Source organism: Xenopus tropicalis, chromosome 9 (genome assembly GCF_000004195.4).
Source record: "Xenopus tropicalis strain Nigerian chromosome 9, UCB_Xtro_10.0, whole genome shotgun sequence".
Classification (NCBI taxonomy): domain Eukaryota; kingdom Metazoa; phylum Chordata; class Amphibia; order Anura; family Pipidae; genus Xenopus; species Xenopus tropicalis.
In genome coordinates this window covers 9,161,681-9,175,443 of record NC_030685.2, presented here as the reverse complement: position 1 = coordinate 9,175,443, position 13,763 = coordinate 9,161,681, and the positions used below count along the sequence as shown (strand labels likewise).

Genomic DNA, 13,763 nt, shown 5'->3' with positions numbered 1-13,763 from the left:
GACCTATCCACTCACATACAGACCCATACTGACCTATCTATCCACTCACATACGACCCACACTGACCTATACAACTCACATACAGACCCACACTGACCTATCCACTCACATACAGACCCACACTACCTATCCACTCACATACAGACCCACACTGACCTATCCACTCACATACAGACCCACACTGACCTATCCACTCAACAGACAGACCCACACTGACCTATCTATCCACTCACTCTATCACTCACAACAGACCCACACTGACCTATTCCACTCACATACAGCCCACACTGACCTATCCACTCACATACAGACCCACACTGACCTATCTATCCACCACATACAGACCCACACTGACCTATCCACTCACATACAGACCCATACTGACCTATCTATCCACTCACTACAGACCCACACTGACCTATCCACTCACATACAGACCCACACTGACCTATCTATCCACTCACATACAGACCCATACTGACCTATCTATCCACTCACATACAGACCCACACTGACCTAATCTATCCACTCACATACAGACCCATACTGACCTATCTATCACTCACATACAGACCATACTGACCTATCTATCCACTCACATACAGACCCCAACTGACCTATCTATCCACTCACATACAGACCCGTACTGACCTATCTATCCACTCACATACAGCCCACATGACCTATCTATCCACTCACATACAGACCCATACTGACCTATCTATCCACTCACATACAGACCCACACGACCTATCCACTCACATACAGACCCACACTGACCTATCCACTCACATACAGACCCACACTGACCTATCACCACATACAGACCCACACTGACCTATCTATCCACTCACATACAGACCCACACTGACCTATCCACTCACATACAGAACCCATACTGACCTATACACTCACATACAAGACCCACACTGACCTAAATCCACTCACATGACATACACTGACCATCCACTCACATACAGAACCCACCTGAACCTATCCACTCACATACAGACCCAACTGACTTATCTATCCCACTCACATACAGACCCACACTACCGATCCACTCACATACAGACCCACACTGGACAGACCCATTACTGACCTATCCACTCACATACAGACCCACACTGACCTATCCACTCACACACAGACCCACACTGACCTATCCACTTCACATACAGACCCCACCCCAACTGACCTATTCTATCCACTCACATACAGACCCATAACTGACCTATCCACTCACATACAGACCACACTGACCTATCTATCCACTCACATACAGGCCCACACTGACCCTATCATCCCACTTCACATACCAGACCCATACTGACCTATCATCACTCACATACAGACCCACACTGACCTATCTATCCAGTCACATACAGACCCATACTGGACCCTATACACTCACATTACAGACCCACATGACCTATCCCACCTCACATAACAGACCCACACTGACCATCTATCCACTCACATACAGACCCCAGCACTGACCTATCTAATCCACTCACATACAGACCCATACTGACCTATCTCACTCACATACAGACCCCATACTGACCTATCCCACTCCACATACAGACCCATACTGACCTATCCTATCCACTCACATACAGACCCCACACTGACCTATCTATCCACTCACATACAGACCCACACTGACCTATCTATCCACTCAATACAGACCCACACTGACCTATCTATCCACTCACATACAGACCCATACTGACCTATTCCACTCACATACAGACCCCACACTGACCTATCTGTCCACTCACATACAGACCCCACACTGACCTATCTATCCACTCATATACGGACCCACCACTGACCTATCCACTCACATACAACCCACACTGACCTATCCATCACATACAGCCCACACTGAACCTACTCCACTCACATACAGACCCACACTGACCTAATCTATCCACTCAACATACAGACCCACACTGAACCTATCCACTCACATTCAGACCCACACGGACCTATCCACTCACATACAGACCCACAACTGACCTATCTATCCCACTCACATACAGACCCCACACTGACCTTATCTATACACTCACATACAGACCCACACTGACCTATCCACTCACATACAAACCCACACTGACCTATCCACTCACATACAAGACCCATACTGACCTTCTATCCACTCAATACAGACCCAACCTGACCTATCCACATCACATAACCAGACCCACACTGACCTATCTATACACTCACATACAGACCACACTGACTACCCACTCAATACAGACCCACACTGACCTATCCACTCACATTACAGACCCACACTGACCTATCCACTCACATACAGACCCATACTTACCTATCCACTATCAACATGACCTATCACTCACATTACAGACCCACACTGACCTATCTATACACTCACATACAGACCCACACTTGACCTATCTATCCACTCACATAACAGAACCCACACGTGACCTATCACTCACATACAGACCCATACTGACCTATCCACTCACATACAGACCCACACTGACCTATTCCACTCACATACAGACCCACACTGACCTATCTATCCACTCACATTACAGACCATACTGACCTATCTATCCACTCACATACAGACCCACACTGACCTATCTATCCACTCACATACAGACCCACACTGACCTATCGATCCACTCACATACAGACCCACCACTGACCTATCTATCACTCACATACAGACCCATACTGACCTATCCACTCACATACAGACCCACACTGACCTATCTGTCCACTCACATACAGACCACACTGACCTATCTATCCACTCATATACGGAACCACACTGACTATCCACTCACATACAGACCCACACTGACCTATCCATCACATACAGACCACACTGACTAGCCACTCACATACAGACCACACGACCTATCTATCCACTCACATACAGACCCACACTGACCTATCCACTCACATACAGACCCACACTGACCTATCCACTCACATACAGACCCACACTGACCTATCTATCCACTCACATACAGACCCACACTGACCTATCTATACACTCACATACAGACCCACACTGACTATCCACTCACATACAAACCCACACTGACCTATCCACTCACATACAGACCCATACTGACCTGATCTACACTCACATACAGACCCACCTGACCTATCCACTCACATACAGACCCACACTGACCTATCTATACACTCACATACAGACCCACACTGACCTATCCACTCACATACAGACCCATACTGACCTATCTATCCACTCACATACTGACCTATTCCACTCACATACAGACCCACACTGACCTATCCACTCACATACAGACCCACACTGACCTTATCATCCACTCACATACAGACCCATACCCTATACTACAGACCTATCCACTCACATACAGACCCACACTGACCCTATCTATCCACTCACATACAGACCCATACTGACCTATCCACTCACATACAGACCCACCACTGACCTATCCACTCACATACAGACCCACACTGACCTATCTATCCACTCACATACAGACCCATACTGAACCTATCCACTCACATACAGACCCACACTGCCCTATCCACTCACATACAGACCCACAACTGACCTATTATCCACAATACAGACCCACACTGACCTATCCACTCACATACAGACCCCACTGACCTATCTATCACTCACATACAGACCCACACTGACCTATCCACTCACATACAGACCATACTGACCCTATCTATCCACTCACATACAGACCCACACTGACCTATCTATCCACTCACATACAGACCCATACTGACCTATCTATCCACTCACAGACAGACCCACACTGACCTATCTATCCACTCACATACAGACCCATACTGACCTATCCACTCACATACAACCCATACTGACCTATCCACTCACATACAGACCCATACTGACCTATCCACTCACATACAGACCCATACTGAACCTATCATCCACTCACATACAGACCCATACTGACCTATCTATCCACTCACATACAGATCCAACTGACCTATCTATCCACTCACATACAGACCCATACGGACCTATCTATCCACTACTACAGACCCACCTGCACCTATCCACTCACATACAGACCACACTGACCTATCCACTCCATACAGACCCAACACGACCTATCTATCCACTCACATACAGACCCACACTGACCTATCCACTCACATACAGACCCACATGACCTATCCACTCACATACAGACCCACACTGACCTATCTATCCACTCACATACAGACCCACACTGACCTATCTATCCACTCACATACAGACCCACACTGAACCTCCACTCACAACAGCCCACACCTATCATACACTCACATACAGACCCACACTGACCTATCGATACACTCACATACAGACCCCACACTGACCCCAACTCACATACAGACCCACACTGACCTATCTATACACTCACATACAGACCCACACTGACCTATCCACTCACATACAGACCCACACTGACCCTATCCACTCACATACAGACCACACTGACCTACACTCAATACAGACCCCACTGACTATCTATCCACTCACATACAGACCCACACTGAACCTATCATCCACTAACATTACAGACCCACACTGACCTATCCACTCACATACAGACCATACTGACCTATCTATCCACTCACATACAAACCACACTGACCCATCCACTCACATACAGACCCACACTGACCTATCTATACACTCACATACAGACCCACACTGACCTATCTATCCACTCACAAGCAGACCCACACTGGACCTATCCACTCACATACAGACCCCACTGACCCTATTCCACTCAACATACAGACCCACACTGACCTATCCACTCACATACAGACCCACACTGACCTATCACTCACATTACAAGACCACACTGTCCTATCTATCCACTCACATACAGACACACACTGACCTATCTATCCACTCACATACAGACCCACACTGACCTATCCACTCACATACAGACCCATACTGACCTATCCACTCACATACAGACCCACACTGACCTATCCACTCACATACAGGACCCACACTGACACTATCCACTCACATAACAGACCCACACTGTCCTATCTATCCACTCACATACAGACCCCACACTGACCTATCCACTCACATACAGACCCACACTGACAGACCACACTGACCTATCCACTCACATACAGAACCCCACACTGACCTATCCACTCACATACAGACCCACACTGACCTATCCACTCACATTACAGACCCACACTGACCTATCCACTCACATACAGACCCACACTGACCTATCTATCCACTCAACATACAGACCCACACTGACCTATGCCACTCACATACAGACCCACACTGACCTATCCACTCACATACAGACCCATATTGACCATCTATCCACTCACATACAGACCCATACTGACCTATCTATCCACTCACATACAGACCACACTGACCATCCACCACATACAGACCCTTACTGACCTATCTATCCACCACATACAGACCCACACTGACCTATCTATCCACTCACATACAGACCACACTGACCTATCTATCCACTCACATACAGACCCACACTGACCTATCTATACACTCACATACAGACCCACACTGACCTATCCACTCACATACAGACCCATACTGACCTATCTATCAACTACATACAGACCCACACTGACCTAACTCTATCCACTCACATACAGACCCATACTGACCTATCCACTCACATACAGACCCACACTGACCTAATCCACTCACATACAGACCCATACTGACCATATCTACCACTCAACATACAGACCCACACTGACCGATCCACTCACATACAGACCCACACTGACCTATCCACTCACATACAGACCCACACTTACCTATCTATCCACTCACATACAGACCCACACTGACCTATCCACTCACATACAGACCCACACTGACCTATCCACTCACATACAGACCCACACTGACCTACATCCATACTGACCTCCACTCACAACAGACCACACTGACCTATCCACCACATACAGACCCATACTGACCTATCTATCCACTCACCATACAGACCCAACACTACCTATCTATACACTCACATACAGACCCACACTGACCTATCCACTCACATACAGACCCATACTGACCTATCTATGCCACTCACATACAGACCCACACTGACCTATCTATCCACTCACATACAGACCCAATACTGACCTATCTATCCACTCACATAACAGATACCCACACTGACCTATCTATCCACTCACATACAGACCCACACTGACCTATCTATCCACTCACATACAGACCCACACTGACCTATCCACTCACATACAGACCCACACTGACCTATCCACTCACATACAGACCCACACTGACCTATCCACTCACATACAGCCCATACTGACCTATCTATCCACTCACATACAAATCCACACTGACCCATCCACTCACATACAGACCCATACTGACCTATCTATCCACTCACATACAGACCCACACTGACCTATCTATCCACTCACATACAGACCCATACTGACCTATCTATCCACTCACATACAGACCCACACTGACCTATCTATCCACTCACATACAGACCCACACTGACCTATCTATACACTCACATACAGACCCACACTGATCTATCCACTCACATACAGACCCACACTGACCTATCCACTCACATACAGACCCACACTGACCTATCTATCCACTCACATACAGACCCACACTGACCTATCTATCCACTCACATACAGACCCACACTGACCTATCCACTCACTACAGACCATACTGACCTATCTATCCACTCACATACAGACCCATACTGACCTATCCACTCACATACAGACCCACACTGACCTATCCACTCACATACAGACCCACACTGACCTATCTATCCACTCACATACAGACCCACACTGACCTATCCACTCACATACAGACCCATACTGACCTATCCACTCACATACAGACCCACACTGACCTATCCACTCACATACAGACCCATACTGACCTATCTATCCACTCACATACAGACCCACACTGACCTATCCACTCACATACAGACCCATACTGACCTATCTATCCACTCACATACAGACCCACACTGACCTATCTATCCACTCACATACAGACCCACACTGACCTATCTATCCACTCACATACAGACCCATACTGACCTATCTATCCACTCACATACAGACCCCACACTGACCTATCTATCCACTCACATACAGACCCATACTGACCTATCTATCCACTTACATACAGACCCACACTGACCTATCCACTCACATACAGACCCACACTGACCTATCCACTCACATACAGACCCACACTGACCTATCTATCCACTCACATACAGACCCACACTGACCTATCCACTCACATACAGACCCACACTGACCTATCCACTCACATACAGACCCACACTGACCTATCTATCCACTCACATACAGACCGCATTACTGACCTATCTATCCACTCACATACAGACCCACACTGACCTATCCACTCACATACAGACCCACACTGACCTATCTATCCACTCACATACAGACCCATACTGACCTATCTATCCACTCACATACAGACCCACACTGACCTATCTATCCACTCACATACAGACCCACACTGACCTATCTATCCACTCACATACAGACCCACACTGACCTATCCACTCACATACAGACCCACACTGACCTATCTATCCACTCACATACAGACCCATACTGACCTATCTATCCACTCACATACAGACCCACACTGACCTATCCACTCACATACAGACCCATACTGACCTATCTATCCACTCACATACAGACCCATACTGACCTATCTATCCACTCACATACAGACCCATACTGACCTATCTTTTAAAAAATAGGTTACAATACAGGATTCTGCTGGAGAAGCTCTATTAACTGATGGGTTTTGAAAAAAACATGTTTTCCCATGACAGTATTCCTTTAATATGTCAATTTCAATTCTAGCAACCAAAAATGGAAAATATTAATCATTCCCGATTCTCCATATTGTCCAACAGCACAACGACCGGAATATCAGAGACAGATATTACGGAGATGATTTCCAGTGCCAGAGAATTAACAGGTAAAACTGGGTTAAGGCTTTGGATCAACTCTGGATCAACTAGTAGTTAGGCAGGTTATATATAGGCATTATGGTTAGCCTATCAGATGTATGCAATTTTCAAGATTCTTGGAGAATGCTTGATAAAGCTTAGGACCTACAAGTCAACTCAGCTGTCTACTTTAAATTATCTGAAAAAAAAGAGGACTTCACAAATTCAGATCCAGCCTAACTAGAAAGATTGAGAGGTGGACAATATATGGTCAAGGAACCAGAGACAAAGTCAAGCAGGAGTTTCAGAGTTGACCTATCAGATGTATGCAACTTTTAAGATGTTTAGAGAGTGCTTGGTATAGCTTAGAACCTACAAGAGAAGTCAACTCAGTTGTCTACTTGGAATTATCTGAAAAAAAGAGGACTTCACACATTTAGATGCAGCCTAACAATAAATATTTATAGATGGAGAATATGTGGTCAAGGAACCACAGACAAAGTCAGGCAGGAGTTCCAGAGTTGACCTATCAGACATCTGCAACTTTTAAAATGTTTAGAGAATGCTTGGTAAAGCTTAGGACCTACAACAGAAGTCAACTCATATGTCTACTTGGAATTATCTGAAAAAAGTGGACTTACAAATTTAGATTCAGCCTAACTAGAAAGATTGATTGGTGGACAATATATGGTCAAGGAATCAGAGACAAAGTCAAGCAGGAGTTTCAGAGTTGACCTATCAATGTATGCAACTTTTAAGATGTTTAGAGAGTGCTTGGTATAGCTTAGAACCTACAAGAGAAGTCAACTCAGTTGTCTACTTGGAATTATCTGAAAAAAAGAGGACTTCACACATTTAGATTCAGCCTAACTATAAAGATTGATAGATGGACAGTATATGGTCAAGGAACCACAGACAAAGTCAGGCAGGAGTCAGATAATCAGAGACAACTGGGTTGACTTCTATTCTAGGTCAGGCAGGTAAAGCTTAGGACCTAGAATAGAAGTCAACCCAGTTGTCTCTGATTATCTGAGAAAATGGAGTTGCATGTTTAAATCCAGCCTAACTAGAAACAGTGGTAGATGGACAATAGATGGCCAAGGAACCAAAGACAAGGTCAGGCAGGAATTTCCAAGTCAAAGTTTGGTGCAAGCAGCAATCACCAGTTTCTTTACCTAGGCCAAATGAGACAGCAGGAAGTAGGTGTCAGAATCCATATCCAGGTCATAGGTTAAATTAAACCATATTTGCTAGTGCTTAGAGAGGATGTCAGAAAGACGCCCTTCTAGCAGAGTCCTTTTGAAAAATATAACATACAGGTATCGGACCCCTTATCCAGAAACCCATTATCCAGAAAGTTCCGAATTACGGAAAGGGCATCTCCCATAGACTCCAGTTTAATCAAATAATTAACATTTTTAAAAATGGTTTCCTTTTTCTCTGTAATAATAAAACATTACCTGTACTTGATCCCAACTAAGATATAATAACCCCTTATTGGGGGCAGAACAGCCCTATTGGGTTTATTTAATGGTTAAATGATTCCCTTTTCTCTGTAATAATAAAACAGTACCTGTACTTGATCCCAACTAAGATATAATTACCCCTTATTGGGGGCAGAACAGCCCTATTGGGTTTATTTCATGGTTAAATGATTCCCTTTTCTCTGTAATAATAAAACAGTACCTGTACTTGATCCCAACTAAGATATAATTACCCCTTATTGGGGCAGAACAGCCCTATTGGGTTTATTTAATGGTTAAATGATTCCCTTTTCTCTGTAATAATAAAACAGTACCTGTACTTGATCCCAACTAAGATATAATTACCCCTTATTGGGGGCAGAACAGCCCTATTGGGTTTATTTAATGGTTAAATGATTCCCTTTTCTCTGTAATAATAAAACAGTACCTGTACTTGATCCCAACTAAGATATAATTACCCCTTATTGGGGCAGAACAGCCCTATTGGGTTTATTTCATGGTTAAATGATTCCCTTTTCTCTGTAATAATAAAACAGTACCTGTACTTGATCCCAACTAAGATATAATTACCCCTTATTGGGGCAGAACAGCCCTATTGGGTTTATTTAATGGTTAAATGATTCCCTTTTCTCTGTAATAATAAAACAGTACCTGTACTTGATCCCAACTAAGATATAATTACCCCTTATTGGGGGCAGAACAGCCCTATTGGGTTTATTTAATGGTTAAATGATTCCCTTTTCTCTGTAATAATAAAACAGTACCTGTACTTGATCCCAACTAAGATATAATTACCCCTTATTGGGGCAGAACAGCCCTATTGGGTTTATTTAATGGTTAAATGATTCCCTTTTCTCTGTAATAATAAAACAGTACCTGTACTTGATCCCAACTAAGATATAATTACCCCTTATTGGGGCAGAACAGCCCTATTGGGTTTATTTCATGGTTAAATGATTCCCTTTTCTCTGTAATAATAAAACAGTACCTGTACTTGATCCCAACTAAGATATAATTACCCCTTATTGGGGCAGAACAGCCCTATTGGGTTTATTTAATGGTTAAATAATTTTTTTAGTAGACTTAAGGTAGTTGATCTGAATTACGGAAAGACCCCTTATCTGGAAAACCCCAGGTCCCGAGCATTCTGGATAACGAGTCCCATACCTGTATATGCAAGGACTTTCCTTTGACTGATGGTTTCTTCTGGCCATACATGGTAAAGTAAAAATATTGATAAAGAATTTGCAGCTTAAAAATCTGATGTACTTTCCCTTCAGGAGTTGACCCAACTGTGGTTCTGACCCATGAACTATGTGTTTCTACCAATGAGCTGACCCAAATCAGAGACACATTTCGAAAGATGGGGGCAAGGAACATCTACCCTGTGGAAAACTACACCCAAGAGGATAGCCTGAAAACAAGGGGAAAACATAAAGCCATTTTACTGTGTCTCTACGAGTCTCTTAAAGATGTTGAATTTCGAATGCAGCAGGAATTGAATCCCGTTCAGGAGAGAATCAAAATGAAAAACTTCCTTATTACGTTTGCACATGGCAGGGCTTTAGAGAAGCAGAAACTGGAATTTGAAGACAACCGGTTTAAGGAACAACAAGAACGGGATCGGGCAAAGGCGGCAAACAAACCTTGGTACTATTTCTGGGCAAGTTAAAGGGGATATAACAACCAAACATTACTCAGTTGTTGCTGGACTACAAATCCAGCAAGATGCAGGGAAACAGCATTCTCATTGGTCAATTCTCTTGCATCCATAATGAATTTATGGGGAATTTTCTTGCATCTATTATTATGTCTTCCGGCAACTTCTTTAGCAAAACTAGGGGGCGCAGTGGGACAGGATCATGGCTGGGTTTACAACCCCTTGAAAGGGACACTAAACCAACCATAAAGCTGCCCCACTGCGCCCCCTAGTTCTCTTTAGAAGTTGATGAAAAACATAATTACACATGGAAACCAATTCCCCAATGAGAATTCTACTGACCCAAAACTTAATTATAGATGCAAGAGAAGTGACCAATGAGAATGCTGATTCCCAGCACTGTGTCAGGCCCCTTGCTGGTACCTTACATATAGAGATAATGATGCCATTTTCCCGTCATTATATGGCACAGGAATCAGACATGGGGATAAAGGGACAGACTTGTTCAGTGCTGGGAAACTGTGCTTAATGCTCCCAACTCCAATTGCAGGAACAGAGAACAGGGAGCCAGATTTATACAGATCAGCTGGGATTCTCATTGGAGGATTCTTTTGCATTTCAATGCTGCCAATGCGGGCCCTAGAGAGCTGGGAAAGTTTTATTGTGCAATATTGCTTTAAGAATACAACCCTGATGTTGCTGGACTACAGCTCCCAGCATGCTTCACCCTTCATTATATGTTACATTATTCTGGGATTTGTAGTCCAGCAACAGCTGAGTAACGTTTGGTTGAGCCGTGCTGTGCAGCAGGATTTAATGTCCCTTTAAAGTAGAAATGGTATACATTTTTATATGGTAAATGTACAATTTAGTTTTAAAAGGTATAATATTTGCTTAAATATTTCACAATCAGCTTAGCTGCCATGGAGAAACATAATATGCTTTGGAAATTAAATACAATGATCATATATCATTGAGATAAAATAAAGTACTATTTGTTTTATTTTGTATTACACTTTTTCTTAACTTTTTTATATCACAGCTAAAGTTTTGTAGTTTATATAAAATTTCAGAAATCTGTATCTATCAGTAAATAATCATCTTTACAGTTTTCTCTTTCTCCTTTTTTGGCCCTTTTGATTTATTTTCTATACACAGTAATGTCTGTATCGGCATTGGCTTACCGTAATCCTTGTTAAGGGCCAGTAATACCATTTCAGAGCTAATAAGTTACGCATTATTTTCCCAAAACTATGTCTACACCAGCGGTCTAAAGATTTCAGGCCCACTGAGCACACAGTAGATTCCTGCATTGAGTCGGGAACTACAAAAACATGGACTGTTAGTACAGGTATGGGATCCCTTATCCGGAAACCCGTTATCCAGAAAGTTCCGAATTATGGAAAGGCCATCTCCCATAGACTCCATTATAAGCAAATAATTCTGATTTTATTTCATGGTTAAATGATTCCCTTTTCTCTGTAATAATAAAACAGTACCTGTACTTGATCCCAACTAAGATATAATTAATCCTTATTGGGGGCAGAACAGCCCTATTGGGTTTATTTAATGGTTAAATGATTCCCTTTTCTCTGTAATAATAAAACAGTACCTGTACTTGATCCCAACTAAGATATAATTACCCCTTATTGGGGCAGAACAGCCCTATTGGGTTTATTTCATGGTTAAATGATTCCCTTTTCTCTGTAATAATAAAACAGTACCTGTACTTGATCCCAACTAAGATATAATTACCCCTTATTGGGGCAGAACAGCCCTATTGGGTTTATTTAATGGTTAAATGATTCCCTTTTCTCTGTAATAATAAAACAGTACCTGTACTTGATCCCAACTAAGATATAATTACCCCTTATTGGGGGCAGAACAGCCCTATTGGGTTTATTTCATGGTTAAATGATTCCCTTTTCTCTGTAATAATAAAACAGTACCTGTACTTGATCCCAACTAAGATATAATTAATCCTTATTGGGGGCAAAATGATCCTATTGGTTTTATTCAATATTGAAATGATTTTTAGTAGTAAGTTATGGAGATCCAAATTATGGAAAGATCCCTTATCCGGAAAACCCCAGGTCCCAAGCATTCTGGATAACAGGTCCTATACCTGTATATATAAATGTTTTTTTAGGGTACCACTGCCCATGACCTCATTGGCTTTGTTTGGCTTTGCCTAGGGGAGAGGAGGACACAAACTTACCCTTTATTCTCCTCCACAGGAATGCTGCTAAACAGATTAACCTTCCATCTCCTTCAGGCAGAAAAAGCCCCAAAAAATGGAATACGATAGATTCCCCCCACATTTTTAGAATTAATGCATTTGGTAGAAGAGACCAGGAAACTGGAGGAAATGACAAATGTCATACATAATAAAAACAAAATGTATTGGGACACATTTGCTGAAAGCAATTAAGTTATTGTAAATCTTGTTCTGAGTAATACAGAGTAATGACTTGTTGGTGACTCCCTTTTAAGGGGAACTCTGGCTTCCAAACCACACAGAAACCCCTAATATCCCTATCCCTGTAATCT

At 43.1% G+C, this 13,763-nt stretch overlaps 1 protein-coding gene across 1 annotated transcript in view; it reads left to right on the top strand.

Annotated features, from left to right (window-relative positions):
* Positions 1-11,255, top strand: part of LOC101733530 — a 60,877-nt gene extending 49,622 nt beyond the window's left edge. Inside the window, exons 3-4 of the mRNA XM_004918170.4 lie at positions 8,034-8,098; positions 10,834-11,255. Coding sequence (XP_004918227.3) covers positions 8,034-8,098; positions 10,834-11,225 — 457 coding nt within the window. The 3' untranslated portion in view covers positions 11,226-11,255. The remainder of the gene's footprint in view (positions 1-8,033; positions 8,099-10,833) is intronic.
* Positions 11,256-13,763: the final 2,508 nt, after the last annotated feature.